General features: G+C 36.3%; 2 protein-coding genes across 3 annotated transcripts; one reads left to right on the top strand and one right to left on the bottom strand.

The window, feature by feature from the left end:
* The first annotated feature begins 478 nt into the window (after positions 1-478).
* On the top strand, positions 479-10,411 carry LOC107226651 (fumarylacetoacetate hydrolase domain-containing protein 2A). Of its 2 annotated transcripts, XM_046738061.1 has the most exons (7): positions 479-938; positions 2,004-2,165; positions 4,267-4,296; positions 7,074-7,290; positions 8,302-8,636; positions 8,888-8,975; positions 9,091-10,411. In XM_046738061.1, exons 1-7 carry the CDS (start codon positions 784-786, stop codon positions 9,151-9,153), a joined length of 1,050 nt encoding a protein of 349 aa, XP_046594017.1. In that variant the 5' UTR covers positions 479-783; the 3' UTR covers positions 9,154-10,411. The 2 variants fall into 2 exon arrangements, with proteins under 2 accessions (XP_046594017.1, XP_015523021.1); XM_015667535.2 differs by lacking the exon at positions 4,267-4,296 and having other exon boundaries at positions 485-938.
* LOC107226650 (probable cytosolic oligopeptidase A) lies at positions 9,354-15,517 on the bottom strand. The gene is made up of 11 exons (XM_015667534.2): positions 15,316-15,517; positions 14,048-14,211; positions 13,565-13,950; positions 13,229-13,385; positions 12,291-12,527; positions 12,079-12,205; positions 11,610-11,988; positions 11,408-11,520; positions 11,072-11,242; positions 10,853-10,984; positions 9,354-10,728 (listed from the first exon to the last, which is right to left on the bottom strand). The coding sequence occupies exons 1-11, from the start codon at positions 15,399-15,401 to the stop codon at positions 10,497-10,499; spliced, it is 2,184 nt and encodes a 727-aa protein (XP_015523020.2). The 5' UTR covers positions 15,402-15,517; the 3' UTR covers positions 9,354-10,496.
* Between the last annotated feature and the right edge of the window lie 1,237 nt (positions 15,518-16,754).

Raw genomic sequence — 16,754 nt, forward strand, 5'->3', positions numbered from 1 at the left:
TGAAACATTGGAACTAAAAATGAATTGGTTCGAAATTTTTCCAAAATATCTCCAGCTCAAAGTTGCATTTGTAAAAAAACCTTTAAAAAAATAAATTGAGGGTCTTCCAGATACTAATTTCGCCTATGAAAGATCTGATATACATATTCAGGTAAATATGAATGATACACGTTCACGTATTTGCTGACATTTATTTTTCCCTTGTATAATTTCGACATACATAAGTCTTGTACGGGATTTTCTCAGCTTTTCAATTTCGCTATGACGACGGTATATTGCCAACGTCTTACACCCGATAATTGTTGGTCATGAAGAACTTCTCTTACCGACGTGGTCAGTTGCTTGGTCGATAATACTTGAAACTGCTATTACCTCCATACCCGGCAAATCTTACGAAAAATAACCCAAGGCTGTGAGTCTTTATCTGAGTGAAGGTAGGCAGAAATCGCAATGAGTTGCCTGCGGAACCGGCCGGCACGCTGCGCGTAGACACGACGACAACGGCACGCTAAATTCACTCTTCAGTCCGATTTGGTCAGGCGCGGTGAGCGCTTCTGAGTGCGAGCTGAATCTGTAATCGGAAAAGGGTCGGCGTGAAGTGCGGAAAACATCGCGAACGGTGAAATTTGGAGCGTTATCACGGTGTGAATCGATCCTATCGCGAGGCCCGATTACATATCGGATATTTTTCCACAACACGATTGTACAATTTTAATAATAATAATACACCATCGTACATCTATATAAAAATAAAAAACAGGCAATCAACGCAGTGCAAAAATCATGCCACTCAAGGGAACGATCAGAGTGATAACCAGGGCGTGTCTATCGACCAAGCGCCCCTCCGGAGCCGATAAAACGGCTATTAAAAGCGCAACGACACATTTAATGCGAGTCGCAAGCAGAAGCTTCTCAACTACCGGATCGCTTGAAATGAGGTGAGTGAATACGCGAACGTTACACGCTGCTTTACCTACCTACCTGATACGCAACGTATTTCGATTCGTCGTACGCCGAGCGCAAGCGCCCCGCATCTTCGGCTCCTCTGTTTATCGCCCTTCCCGTTTAATACTGTTTTGCGTATTTCTCTTATTTCCATCCCTCTGATACCTGCACAATGGACCTTGTGCGATTAATCTCATCCCATTGTACGCGAATGTGTACGCGTCAGAAAACCATACGAATTTTCGTCAAGACAAGCGGTTAATTAAACTTATAAACTGCATTTATAGCTTCCTAACGGAGCTTTGAAAGGCTAATTGTTATACCTACGTAACATAATGCGTTATTTAAGAACTTCCTCAGTTCGATCTTATACCTGTTATACTCTTGCTTCCGTGAATAAACTCACGTTTATTTATGTAAATAGTATCGCCTTTTTACTATTAATAATAACCAGCTAATTCGATGTTTCTGAATTTGATTATTCTCAATTAGTCATCATGTTGTTGCATCGTTCGTCTGCGGTTCTTTCCCTCTTCTGTGTTTTCCTTGTCAAGAATACACGACTCGTATTGCGAAACATGCTTAAAAATCAACTACCAGACTAATTTTCAACACATGTTTACACGTATACATATAATTAAATACTAAAACCCCGAACGTTATTCAGCTGTGATGGTTTATAAACGCAGATACAAGCGTTGTATAATAAATTATCAAGAACCAGCGGCACAAGTATCAATAATTTTAATTATGTAACGAAAGATGCCTTAAATGATTGCGACACATTCAGCTATCTACCAATTCGTAAAGTATGTTCACGTAAATGAAAAAAAAATGCACAGCCGTGATGTATTATGCAGGTAGACACGACTCGATTTACACACGCAATCCCGTTCGTTGTTGCGTAACATGCGGGCAGCTGAAAATGTTAAAAAGATACTTGTATGCCTACCAGCCAAGCATCTCTGAGTAGCTGCGCAGCTGTTATTATTATTCGTTATTATCTTCCACACATGTACGGTTGTTTTGTAATTTATGTATTTTTCATAATGCGATAGGTTCGTACAATTTGTGAATAAAAATGGGGGCCCCCAGCACCTGGGGGTACAACTTCAACCGGGCGGCGACATCACCGACATATCGGCTGTCGATTCCAGGATCCCGAACAACCTGAAAAAATTCCTCGAAGGCGGTGAGGACCTACTAAAAAATGTGAAGAGGTAAAAGATTTATTAAATTATACATCGTTAATTTAATCGCGGTGCAAAAGATTCATTTCTTTCTCGGTAGAGATAGTCCAGGTTCTTCCCGCCTGTGTTTATTCGCCGACGAGTAGATACGGATTTATGGGGTCGGCCTCGTGGCACGAGAGCTGGCAGTAAGTAGATACGGACGGATCTCGGTCAGACTCACGCGAGACTAGGGAGGCTATTCATTCGTTAGAATCGGGAACCACTTTTGGTTACAGTACCTCCGAAATCGCTAGCATTTAGTTGAAATGATTGCGAAACCGCTTGTAATTATTTTGAGTTTATTTGGAATCGATTAGAACCACAGCGAAATCGTTTGAAACTCGTTAGAATTAGTTTGAAACGATTCTTAATGATATAGATATCGTTTAAAACAATCTAAAACCACTTATAAATCATTTGAAACTCCATGAAATTAGTTTGAAACCGTTTGCAATAATTTGAAATAGTTTTTAAATTAGTTAAAACTCCTTGAAATTAGTTTGAAACCGTTTAACCCTTAGCGGCCACATGGGGTAACTCATTACCCCACGCTGAAAAACCTAGTTGTACATGACATATATGTATATGGGTGTTTTAAGACTTCCAACCGATTGCTTCATGTTTGTTGAAGAGTTATTCAACATTTCTAATGATATTTATCGGTCAATTTATAGATAGCGTTCTAAAAACTGGTCATATATGTGAAAATTCAGCACAAAAATGGCTTTTTTTAGAAATAAAATCATTACTCCGCCATTTTTTGATATGAAGGGCTAAAATTTTAGAATTGTACGCACAACATATACCACTATCATAAAAAAATAACAGTATCCGCCGATCATTCAAAAAGTATATCTATTTATTTTTTCAAAATTACTGGAAGGGCTAATAATTTCTAAGCCTCGGGTAACTAGTTACCCCGTGTGGCCGCTAAAGGTTAAGTAGTTTGAAATTGGTTGAAACTCCTTGGAATTAGTTTGAAACCGTTCGTAATCATTTGTAAACCGTTTAAAATTGCTATAGATCAGTTCGGAACCATTTGAAACGCCTTGGAATAAGTTTAAAACCATTGAAAATAGTTTGAAATCAGTACGGAATCGTTGGAAACTCGTAGAATTTAAGAAAGTTTTTGCCAAGTTATATGGAATTCGACACCTGTTATACTTGAGCTAAAAATCATGCACTTGTGGGGAATTTTTAGTTCAGCAATAATGAAAATTTATACCTTGTTCTAAGAAAAAAATTGATGCTATAATTTGAACTGTATAGCATATATAATTACATGTGATTTATTGGCTAAGGAAAGCTTTTTTGATTCTATCAAGATTTCGGCGTATGATCGATATTAAATATGAATTTAAGCAATTAATGCGTAGATTTCCCAATGTTTTTAGTTTGTTTTTTTAAATTCCCATTAATCCGAAGTATTTCTGAAACTAGAGCAACTGTTCTAACTCGAGTATACCAAAGAATTGCTAATAAAAACTTGATAGTAAAATGCTTATCGGTTAAGTTAATTCAACAATCCAGTAATTCTTTAAATCAACCTCCAGGAAATCACTGATATTACCTCGGATATTACTCATATGGAAACATACCTCGCTAAGAGTAATAAAGATGCAAAATTAGTTTCTGACAAAAATTAAAATCAAGGTATTTTACTTTTACAGTAATGCCGGAATTTGCAGTCAAGGTCGCGTATAATTAGTATTACGTAATTATGAGAACGTTCAGCAGTAAGTCGCGAGTCAACATTAAAGGAAAAAGATTCGTTATTCTTCCTCACTGCTATTTCTTCTTCACATTGAACAAAATAAAGAGAAAAAAAACACATCTAAAAATACCTAAGTATTACCGCATCTGCATATTTTAATTTCAAATGACGTGAAAAAAAGTCTATGGTGGTGCCTTAGGCAGGGTGTAATTTGACCGTTAATCAATGGGCGGAAAGTAGGGGAGAATATACAGGACATTCCATAAATCGACTGGGCTGCGACCGAAATTTTATCGAATTCGATCTATTATATTGTTTTACGCTGATATTTTGCCACCAAAATACTTATTGCAATCTTTCGGTATTCTATTATAGGAACGAGAGTTTAATGGAGACTGTGAAAAGGTTGGTCAGTATCTGTTTGATTGCGCAGCAAGTGATGATATATACCCGTGTGTTTTAAATAAATATTTTTGACCTCACATAAAAAAAAAAAAAACAACATTTCACTGTTTAAATGTATGGCACGTATAAAATCGTCTGATGAGTGTGTAGTGTGGAATACAATATACGTCTATAAAAAGCACCTGCTCACGTGACGACAGAGCGAGGTTGAATACCAAACGTTAACTAACAAACGAGCTTGTTGTGACGAATTGATTCCTTATTCACGTGTGGTGCTGAAAATTTGTCTGTTAATTCCTGCAATGCCCCAAGTATATTTGACCACGTATATTTACCTTGAAAATGATTATCTTACCGAACAAAAAATATTTTCCACCCGACTGATTATTATACCCCCAATCAGCATTCAATTTTAATCGTGCTACAGTAATTCTGTTATTCCTCCTGTGTGATAATTAAAAAGTTGTGCTATGGCGCGGAATCAAAGATAATATTTACTTATCAGCCGATTTTCGATTAGAGAAGATTTTTCATCGGAATTTGTTGGAAATATTGTTATTAAAGATAATTATTATCAACAATGGTTTTTTGAATAAAATGAACCTAAAGAGGGTAAAAATTTTGAAGAACATCACCACAACACTGAATCACTGTGATTTCGCCATTATAATTCAGTTTGGATTTTTAACTGTTCGAATTCAATTGACGATGGTTTAAATTATTGAAGATATACACATAATTTTATTTTAGATGAAAAAAAAACAAAAGAAAACGATTCGTTTCTTTTCAGTGAAGCAAGAAAAGAAACTCGGGGCTTGAAAAAAGAAAGTTTTGTGTGTGTGTGATGCGAAAGGCAAAAACTTGTACCTACATGTACGTACGGGGCATTCCATGTTAACTCGACCAATGATTTTTCCTCGTCATTTTTGATTTCTTTCAGGATTTTTTTTACGATTCTCTGATCTCAAGAAAGTACTCTTGAATTTTTAGATTGTTTCTAACAACCGTAAATTTATTGTGATTATTCAAACCTATCTAAAAATTGGTATTTTTGAAAAATCTCATAAAATTTTCAAACTCTTAATTTCCACTCCGATCACTCTAACTCCGGCCCATGATGGGGAGATGTTTTTTAACACTTAAAACATCGTGAACAAAGAAAACACCATGTTTGAATGTTCTGAAAATTCACCAAATATTACCTAAATTCTGTGTTTTTGTGCAAAAAGATTCAGAACCAAACACAGAATTTACGGTCATTTTTTGAGAATTTTCGGAACCTTGAAATATGGTGTTTTGTTTGTTTAAGATTATTAAGGTGCTTAAAAAAATCTATAAAAATCGCCTTATCATGGGCCGATTTCAGAATGATTGCAATGAAAAATAAGATTTTTGAGATTTTAAGACAATGCCAATTTTAGATGGGTTTCAATAATCATAGCAAATTAACGGTTGTAGGAAAAAAATGTTAAAAAATTCAGAAGTGCTATTTTGAGATCATAGAATCGTATAAAAATTCTGAAAGAAATCAAAAATGACGAGAAAAAATCATTGGTTGAGTCGACATGGAATGTCCCATATAGCCTTGAATTTCTTGACGCCTCCTCTGGTTTTGATCAGGGGTTCTAGCGATATCACGACGAATTTAGATAAAGCACCAGTTTGAAGGCAATTTATTATTATATATATATATACATATATAGATGTGTCAGTATAACTGCAATGTTGCGTAATATCGTATCATATACTTGATTTCGTATACGTAATAATAACTTGTAAGATACGCTATATCTGAAAATTATTTTTTTTTCCTTTCAATTAAATTACGTAAAGATAATCAGCTGGACATAAAAAAAAATGAAACTACCTGACATGTATAAAAAATAAAACTCTTTTTTGGACACTCTTTCACTAGATCGAAATTTCTTTTTTGATTTAATTAAAGAAATACGTGAAATTTATCAAAAAAAAAAAAAATCATATCCATTATAATGTTTTTGATTAGTTAGATTCTCAAAGTTCTATAAGCTTGGAATTAATTATAATCAAACATTATATCACGCAGTCGGTGAACGAACGTTTCTGACGCAACTATCGGTGTGCACTGCCTGAGACTGTAGTTTAAAGATGCAAGAAAAATTATTCAGCACAAAATATTATTACTTACCGCTAGCCTATGCAGAGGGAAAATTTAATAATATACCACTCGTAACGTGTAAATTTAAAAGAGAAATTACAACTTGGGTAAATATTTCGGAACGAGCATGAAAATTACAACATACTTTTACAAACAGGCATACGATGTCTATTCCTAATTGTAGTGTTATGGCTAATTTAATGGTTTCGACCATTATGGATGAAAAATTTGTTTTCATTGCTATTTTGTTCTCCTTGATGAAGTGGATTGGCCAAAAATCGGTACCTTCTATTCATTTTCGCACCTCGATTGTTTGCTAAATTATTATATTCCAAAGCGACGAAGTACTATTTAGAAATACAAAATCCAAAAATACTATTGATATAAACAAAAGCTTAGATTTCGGTGCTTTATTTCAAATCAGTTGGGGATTGTTGAAGAACTGGTTGATTCATTTGATTTCACTCTACGATGGCTCCGACCAACCAATCTTAATGCCAAAATCATATGGCTTGTCCAATTTTTTCGCATAATGGTATAATTTCGTTTTGTGATGAATGCTCTAAAGTTCAAATCGTTTTAAATGGATGTTCCATAATGTCGATATCTTTTTCAATGATCCTTGCTATCGCCTTTTCAGGATAGTAGTCGAAGGCAGAAGCATAGTGCAAGAAGCCGACGTTAACTTCCTTCCCCCAGTTACCCGGATGGACAAACTAGCCTGCGTTGGCTTAAACTACAGTGGACACTGCAAGGAACAAGGGCTGGAACCCCCAAAAAGTCCTGTCATGTTCAGCAAATTTCCCAGCAATATCGTAGGACCGAATGATGACGTCGTTTTACCCAGCATATCCGATGTAAGTGATCACAGCGATGTGTGTTGTGACATTTATTATACCGATTGGTAACATATTCTGTAATTGTTGGTCATATACTATTAACGATTTAAGGCTTTGAACCTTTGAAGAAGTCGATTTGTCTCTGAATCTTTTCAATCAAATTACAAATTTCTGAAACTATAAGAAACCTTGTTTAAAAGTTTAGAGAGACTGAAACGTTTGAGATATTTCAAGTAAGTTTTTCAAGAAATTCTATATTGCTTTGAGGATGAACGGTTTCAACATCGGAATCAAAAGTTTCAGGAAAACAGAAAAAATCGTTTAAAAACTGTCCAGCGATGTTATTAGAGTAATTGTTAGAAAACACGAATGAAAGAACATCCCTTTCGTGTAATAGAAATGGATATACACAAATTCTAATAAGACAAGCTAAGACATCAATCAACAATTTGAAAAGAGATTTTATAGTTGAAACGTTTGAAATGATTGAACTCTGCGTTTTGTGACTCGATTATGATGTTTTTGTATGCATTTTGTTCATGAAGATCTACACATACAGTCTAAAAAAGTTCTACGAATACTTATTTCCAAGTGTATAAAAATAGATTTATGAAAATACAGTACAACATATTTGCGCCTTACAACTATACAATACTGTAAGATTTCTTGAACGTTTTTTCAAACAATTTGCCAAGATCTGGTCAATGATTAAAACGAGACCAAATCATTAGATTCCCGCCAAAACAACCAAAATTCAGTAATTTTGTAACGTTCTAAGTATGAAACCTTTTATCAAATCATCAATATTTCATTGAAAGCTTGTGTTATTCGAAATTGCTTAGATTCATTTTTATTACACAGTACAAATTTTGTTTTATTCGTTACTGCTCCCTATCATTAATGCGAAAATAACATTGCTTGAGCATAATTCAAACGATTTCTTCCCCTTTTTTCTAAACTTTAATTCAGAGGGTGGTCGGATTAAAGGTCCACTCGGTCATCCTTAACACTCATGTTAACGTCTCGTAGAAAGTTGATTGGGAAGTGGAACTGGCGATAGTGATTGGAAAGAAGGGTAAGGCGCTGAACAACCATGAAGCTGAGGACTACATATTCGGCTACACGATCGCCCAGGACTTATCCGCCCGTGACTGGCAAAAAGGAAGTCGAAATGGGGGCCAATTTCTCCTCGGCAAGGCCATGGACAATTTCTGTCCTCTGGGGCCTGCCGTCGTTACGAAAGAGGCGATATGTGACATAAACAATCTGTCTGTAAAAACGTGGGTCAACGGTCAGCTCAAGCAGGATGGAAATACCAGCGAGCTCATTTTCAAGCCCCATGATATCGTTGCCTACCTTTCTCAGTGAGTTTCCTTAAACGTTCTTTGGAAAAATAAAATGAAACCCACATGTCAGGATCATTTCGATCGACTGATTTAATCAGAATATCGCCAAGTCTAGGCAGTTTTCGATTTACCTGATAAAAAAGAATAGAGAAACTCGGAAGTCAAGAGAATTTAAAAATAAGCTCTCAACATTGCATTCGTATTTTTATTTTCTCACAGTAAACTTGTATCTTTTTCAAGCAATAGGTTATTCGTTTTTTTTTTTTCAGATTTGTTACTCTGCTACCCGGTGATGTAATTTTAACCGGAACCCCTGGTGGTGTTGGATTTGCACGCAATCCTCCGGAGTATCTGAAGGTTGGTACCACCGTTATTTACATGTAATAAAAAAAATCTAGAACGTGTTACATAAGCTCTACTCTTTTTTTTTATAATTCCCGATCAAGTAAAAGATATTGTTTTTTCATTACAGAAAGGAGACATCCTAGAATCGGAAATAGAAAGTCTCGGTCGTATGCGTAACACGATGGTTTGATCGTCGCCAGCAGTTTTAATGAACTGACACCGTTTTAGCGTATATTCGTTAAAATTATACGTTAATCGCACTTTAAACGAATATTTTCATCGATGAAATTTATCAAAAAATGCCCTGAACACGGAATTAACATCTATCACCAACGGATCGCTCGAGAAGCTTTGACTCGAATCAGGTGTGTGCACTTTTTATGTCCAGAAGCAACTGTATTTTCAGCAATATGACGAATATTGGATTCGAGGTGTAATTGTAATATAGACGTGTTGCCAGGTCGATGAAAAGAGCAATGACGGAAAAGATTTTTTATATTAAAAGGAAGACGGAACCAAACGGTTGAGAAGTCGTAAATCTATACCGAATTCAGTGTACTTAGTTGCGTAATTTGTATGAGAAATAACAAAAAAAATTCCAAGGTTCTGAATCGTAAAGTCTTCACTTTATTAGATTTGAACCTATTCCTTAATTCGATTTTTGTGAATTGGTGATTTTTCTTAACTTGCGTAGTACGATCTGAGTACTATCCTATATATTGTAAAGAATTTTTTTGTATAATTGTAATTAATTTTCACTTATATATTACACTATATATACTTGAATGAATCATATGTTAAATACACTATAAAGACATTATACATAATATTTCTATAAATGATAGAAGTTCGCCTTTGTTTCTTACCTGGGGGTCATTCAACGATAAACTTAAAGATAACATGGCCGGGTAAACAATTAAGGCCAAATGATAGGAGACCGTGCAAACGGATTGTAAAAATTATCTTTGAAAGCTCTGAAGATAACTGATTTGCGATGAAAACATTTCATTTTAATTTAATATTCACCAACTTTTGAGGAGAAATAATGCAACCTCCGAAAATTTCTAGGATACTCCGTGTAAAACGGCGTTAAAATTTCACTGAATATCAACCCTTTTCGCTCTGCAACATTGAAAACGATTGGAGAATACTTGACGAAAATTCAGAGTTGGCGAGATAACAAGCGAGACTGGTTTAAATTAATCAAGAGATTAAACGGCCTGTAGATTGCCGGATCATCAGTCCGAGGACAACGATTTATTCACACAGATTATCTTTGTCTCGCTCTCTTACCAGTTTTGCCAACTGTTAATGTGATACCGAATTCATTGCCCTCATAATCAATTGATGTTCCTTGAAGCGAGCAGAGATCGTGCGTTGTAAAATTAAAATGTATCTAGAAAATAGATATCTATTCTCACTTTCTCTCGATCTCATCCCAAGCTATACGCCGGACGAAAATCCGTTTACGTAATTCGCACGACAATACAATAATCATTACGTTCAATAACCAACATGTTCGTTTCTGAAACCTCAGTGAATTTTATCCTGCGACTTTAAGCCAAGATTTTTTATCAGCGCGTTGGGGCTCGGATCCCTGCCTCTAAACCGTCTGAAGACTTCGCTCGGATGGCACGCTCCACCGCTTGACAGAAACGTGTCCTTAAACCGCTTTCCAATTTCAGCCTGTTGCTGTTCGTCGCCTGGCGCAACCTCTTGGAAAGCGCTGTACGCATCGGCGGCCACCATTTGCGCCCACAAATGACTGACGATGAAAGATAACATTTTATTACAGCGTTTCAGGCAATTTCAGAGAAAACAATGGCCTGGTTCGGTAAATAAGGTTGCGCCTTGTTCACAGAACTAATTCCATTGATGATCATTCTCACCTATAATACGCAGCTCCCCAGTCGCCACTGAATATATCCTCGAACGAACAGACATGACCGTCCCTTTTATCCAAGGCAAACGCGAAGTGGTTTTTCCAAAGTTTTTTCACAAGGTCCAGCCAGAATATATCTCTGGAAACAAATTATTTGTAGAGTTGGATAAACAATAACAACTGGGTATCCTCAAAGATTAGTAGTCGGGTGCTAAAAACTGCTTACGCATTTAAATGCAGCTCCAAGTCGAGCCGAGACAGGTAAAGCTCCTTGCAAAGCGTGTAGCCTGCCATATGAGATCTGATATTTGCCAATCCCTCGATTATCTCTTTCGGCAATGATTCTCCAGTCTTGTAATGTGTTCCGATATCTTTTAATGTCGAATATTCATACAGCCTGGTAAAAAAGACGAGAAAAATTTTGTAACACGGTCAAGTTGTGTCAACTATGATCGGCATTTGTCCAATTTGATCTTTTTATTTCACGGTTTCGGAACTGAAGACTTTTGAAAAAATACCACCTGCGACTTAATAATGCAGAACAAAATGAAACACTCTTTACCAATTCAAAATGAAGTTGCTGCTTATTCCCACAGCGTCCCATTCGACGTTTGAGAATCCGGCAACCTCGCAGTGATTCGTTTTGGTTAATAAATGCTGCAAGGCGTGACCGAACTAGAAACGCAATACACCTTGTTAAATTTTCTCAAATGAATTAATTACGTTGAAAGTATGATTGAATGATTTTGTAAACTATTTTTCACCTTGGCAAAGAGGACCTGAAGGTCCTTGAACGTTAGTAAGGAGGGTTTGTCCTGGTGAGGCGGTTGGAAATTGAATATGAGAGCGGCGAGAGGATTTGTCTGCGTAATGGTGCTCCTGTTCCGAATAGCCACCATCCATCCCGAGCTTTCCTCTATCCGAACTTTCTCGTTCTGTCTGGCGTACGGATCCAAATAGAAACTAGCAATGGGCTCAATTTCATTTCCTTCTACAATGTCGATCAGTCGAACGTCCTGATGCCAGACATCTGCGGTTTTTCGCTCAATGAACTTTATATCAAATAATCTTTCCAACAGTTTAAAAAGACTGGACAGCACTTGCGGCAGAGGAAAGTATTCCTGTAAATGGGCTTCGTTGATGCTGTTTTGGAACATAAACGTGACCTAATTTTTTTTTTCCGTCAATCGTTACTTTGTCAAGCATACACAATATTCAATCATCTCTATTCACCCGTGCAAAGTCGTTCGTTGTTTTCTGCTCCAGTACGGGACATCCCAGAGCTGAAGATTGCTCTCAAAACCTCTGTCATACGCAAACGATTTCAAGGTGTCCAATTCCTGCAGCTGCGCAGGCCACGCTGAAAATTACAAGTTTTTAACCATCGAGTATAGATCATCGGCTTTCAATGCGTATTATTCTCCAAATTCCAAGTTGGCATTCACCTGTCTCCAACAGCGAGTCTAAAACATTATAAATATTTTCTACACTTCCAGCCATTTTCGTTTCCATGCTCATGTGAGTGTAGGACTTATATCCAAGGTATTTTGCTTTCCTAGCCCGCGCGTCTCTGAGATGTTCCAGAGCCACGCTCGTTGCTACATGCCGTTCAGTCCACGGCACCGAACGCTGACGGTCGGCGACCCAAACTTTACATCTGAGATTGCGATCGGGACAGTATTCTGTAATAATTATTTATTCACATTGCTGACATTTCCGCGTATGCTTCAGATTGTATATACGAGTGGATGTCTGAAAAAGTGAGTGAATTTTCGAAATTTATATTTCAACAACCAATCATTCCACTTGATTGGGTTCTCTTTTACCTAAACATATACAGATCACGGTTCATTTACATAATTTTTCAATCAGTGTCAATCAATACGAAGTATATCTATTGACTATAACGTTAACTATTTTGCTCCGTGATGTTTTACAATATTCACAATAATTAAAAATCGAATTTTATAGCCAATGGGTCGCTATTGTTCATGAAAAAAAAAATTCACATTATGGCAAAGACGATAAATTATCCAAGAATACTGCTGGCGAGTTTGAAGTAAAATGGGGGGTGCTGATTCTGAGATATTGTAGATGTGGCAAATAATATTACCAAGCGAAATGGTTGATGTTATCAATATTTTAAGGCTTTCTACTGATTGATTTTAACGAAAAAAATATATACATGAAGCTCAATCTATATTCTTTTAAATAAACAAACCTCAATCGAGTTGAATTATCGAATATCAAGATATGAAATTCAATATTTCACGCAATTTTTTAAACACAACTACTTGCGTACAACCACTTAAATTGTTATAACAGATACTGCTTGTATTTTATGTCAAGGATGCAAAATTATTATACAATTGATCTATGGTACCTAAAAACGTGTTCTTGATGTAAGACTGCAGTGTTATTTTCCAAGGGCCTTTCTCTGGTTGCGAAGAATCTACAGCGATGCTTTTCAGAAACTCCAGAGGAAAGTCTTTGACTACATTAGGGTCGCTTACTATGTGGTTAAATTGCTCCGTTGCAACCTGTAGAACAAATGATAAGATCAGTTTTGCCAGAGATCAACCGTATCATTCTGTCATCCAGATCTCAAAAGTGACAATTTTTTCGCTAATGTATTTAATGTATCTAGCATAAATTTCCCTTTTTTCTAGTTCTAAATTAGCCTAACGATTTGTTGAGTACTCAAGTTTTATCAAAATACCTTTAATTTATCTGAAAATTCAGTCTGTCTTTCACGTATTTTAAAAAGTGCGAGATTGAAGCTGTCCATATTAGAAGGAGCAACCTCGAACCCGTTCAATTTTCCCTCCAACGCAAATTTGGAAACAAGTCTTCGCTGCTCCTCGGTCATTTTCAAACTCCCATCTTCCTTGGCATTTTTACACGCCTGATATATCGGCTTGATGATATACTTGGACGATCTGGCGTTCCTAGCTCTCTCGTGGATATTCATGTAACATTTAGTTGGCATGAGGCTTTGATTTCCGAGGTAGAGTGTCTTGGCCAAACCCCACGTCGTATCTAACGGAATGGCGAGATCATCCATGGGATTCAAGACGTCGTTAAATATGTCAGGAGACTCCATTTCTATAAGAACAATTTTCAAAAACATTAGTAGTAAAGATATGAAGTAAAAATATCTCACTAGGTATAAAGAATTATGGCAAAAAACAATTTCATTCACTTTCGATGGTCTCTCCAATATGCCTGACGCCTTGTTCGAATTCCACAGATTGTTTTCCAATCGCAGCAACGCACTTCTCAATTGAGAGCCGATTGAATTCTGGAAATCCGTCATCTTTGAGCAGCGGATTTTTTCCTGGTAGATCTTCGCCGATTTCAGGTACTCTGGTTGAAATTTAGAACTCAGAATGATTAAGTGGAAAAAAGATCAGGTAATTAATCTCAGTAATAACATGACTATTCGTTTCAAAAACTGACTCATAAGTGTAAGATTTATCACATATCTGTTAGAAATTGAAAAGGTATCTACTCTCGTTTTGTACTTTTCATTTGCAAATGTAAGTGAAAATTAGCCAATAATATACTATTCTAAATTGGAAGGACTAATCTCTCACGATTTAGATGTGATTCATTTCATTAATTTTTCGAAATAAGTATATCATTACAACGTTAGAAGAGTTATTTCGGACCATCTACACTGGTTCCCAACTTGTTTACAATACCATGAAGTAACTCGGAAGCAGCTATTTAACAGTACATTCATGTATCTGAAGATTCAATGAATAAAGCTTGATCGAAAAATTTAGTTTTTATGCTTATCCTGAGTTATGGTAATGAAAGAGTATGATGCAATCGAATATTTGGATTTAGAATTGGCATTTTTTACTCTTGGATAGCTTTGCAAGTTCTATCAAGCTTAATTGACACATATTTTAGATACATTATTATTATAGCTTTGATATACATCAGGAGGTGTAAAGATTTGTCTCGGTTAGTTATATAAAAGAAACCAAAGTCTTATCTTTTGTAGAACAAAAAAATATGTATCGTTTGAAATGATACAACTTTAAATGCTTGCCTTTACTAATCATCCGGGCAAATGGAAATGTAAATCGGATGATACGGCGCTTGAATGGAGTTTAGGAACACAGTGCATAATTTCTACGATGAAGAGTGATACTGAGTGATCGTTTCAGGGAAAGAATAAAAATTATTGGAAGTGAAAAAACTGATGTGCATGCAGCTCTGCCGACTGGAAACACTCGGCAGACAGGTTGTGCGGCTGGAAATGTTTTTATTAATATTGAAATACGCCGAGTTATCGGAAGCAAGTGTAAAAACAGGAAATCGAGGCATCTTCTGGTGAGACAAAAAAAAATTCATCAATTAAACATCGAGCAGCCAGTGAAAATCAGGGCGATTGCATTCAATGACGAAACGGTAACCTAGAAATTGAGATGCACCTGTGCCCTTTTAATAATTACTTACAGTACGATGTATCCGTTCCTCCTTGGGGTTTTAAGCAGGCTGGACCGTGTAAGGATTATTCTTTTACCACAAAATGACACTGCCATGTTAATTTTGTATTTTTATTTCTCGTTTGAATCGGCAAAATCAGTCGGTTTCTAACCACATCTTTACGAGCAGAAAGTTCATTCGCTTCCCCAGAGATCCATGAAACCATGCTCAAAAAGTAAGGTAATATTTAAAGAGCTGGTACTCAGTACGTTAAATTACCGATAGATGGGTTTATTCAATACTGGCGTCACCTGTTGGTGATTTTTTGTGAATTATCATATACGCTACACGAATTGCAGATCATCAGGGGCAATGTCGCGACATTGATATTTTAAACGTTTATTTGCACGTTCCATCAGAATAGTCACGAGAAAATGATAAAGATCCAGTAAAAAATCTAAAAATGAATACATTTATCGGGCCCCGTCAAATTTTTTGCGCAACAATACACACATTTTATAGCCTTGTTTGACGATGCAACTGTGATTCCGGTAATGTGAAAGAATTGATCTGAAATTGATCCCTGTGAACGAGTTCTGGCTTTTCACCGTTTGTTTTTTCGAGTAGCTGACAATTGGACAAATGTTCATGATCTGAACATCGAGTAATGTCAATGGAATCGTAAATTAACCGTAGTCAGAGTAAACTAGAATGATTTGGTACCAAATGACAAAGTCTAATGATATAGCTGTGATGTTCAGAAGGTTTTTTTCGCCAGAATTTTTTCCTAAATTCGCCAAGGGAACGGTGCGATTTCTCAGCACGTGTATGGGGAAAATATTGTAACTGCATAAATTTGTTCTATCAAAAATATTCGTTGTCCATCCAATTTATACTCACTAAGAAATTATAGGGTGAACATTTTTTACACATCCTACAGCCGCTGCCACCGCGATGCTTATTCAATGATATTAAGACGAAAGGCTCGACGAATCGAAGGGCATCGGGATAGATTAAAAAACGGCAGGATAAAGTGCGATTGTGTGAAATGCAGGTAAGTTTTAGTATTTTGTTTGTAGCATTTTTATACATTAATGCGTTATGGTAATGAACGTGGACTTCCGTTATGCAGTAACCACAGGCTGGATCAACGGAAGCGAGTAATGAGCGCCGATTTCCTAGCCTCCGTAGCTTACAATCATCGCATTAACACGAACAAGCGTCAGTGAGTATAATTTATTCCTAATTTTTTCATTAAATTTCGATGAATCGGATACGATAAACTGATTTTTTTTTATTGAAAGAAATAATTCTTCCACCCGCAAATTTATTTTGGAATAGTGATTAAGTACTGCAGCCTAATCCGATTAAATTCTACAACTGTGATAAGTTGCAGCTCCAAAATCGTCACACAACGATGAATTTCATGCATTCCAGGTTGAAAACGAGCGAAGAAGATGTCTTGGCTG

Source organism: Neodiprion lecontei, chromosome 4 (genome assembly GCF_021901455.1).
Source record: "Neodiprion lecontei isolate iyNeoLeco1 chromosome 4, iyNeoLeco1.1, whole genome shotgun sequence".
NCBI classification, from domain to species: Eukaryota; Metazoa; Arthropoda; class Insecta; order Hymenoptera; family Diprionidae; genus Neodiprion; species Neodiprion lecontei.

What these genes read in the sequence shown, in the direction of transcription:
- LOC107226650 (XM_015667534.2), bottom strand. Translation starts at nt 15,401, where the DNA reads ATGGCAGTGTCATTTTGTGGTAAAAGAATAATCCTTACACGGTCCAGC. An exon ending in CATCAAGAACACGTTTTTAG is followed by an intron (nt 12,528 to 13,228) that starts GTACCATAGATC and finishes TAATTATTACAG; the next exon opens with AATACTGTCCCGATCGCAAT. An exon ending in TGGGGAGCTGCGTATTATAG is followed by an intron (nt 10,729 to 10,852) that starts GTGAGAATGATC and finishes TTTCATCGTCAG; the next exon opens with TCATTTGTGGGCGCAAATGG.
- LOC107226651 (XM_046738061.1), top strand. Translation starts at nt 784, where the DNA reads ATGCCACTCAAGGGAACGATCAGAGTGATAACCAGGGCGTGTCTATCG. An exon ending in CTACTAAAAAATGTGAAGAG is followed by an intron (nt 2,166 to 4,266) that starts GTAAAAGATTTA and finishes ATTCTATTATAG; the next exon opens with GAACGAGAGTTTAATGGAGA. An exon ending in ATCGTTGCCTACCTTTCTCA is followed by an intron (nt 8,637 to 8,887) that starts GTGAGTTTCCTT and finishes TTTTTTTTTCAG; the next exon opens with ATTTGTTACTCTGCTACCCG.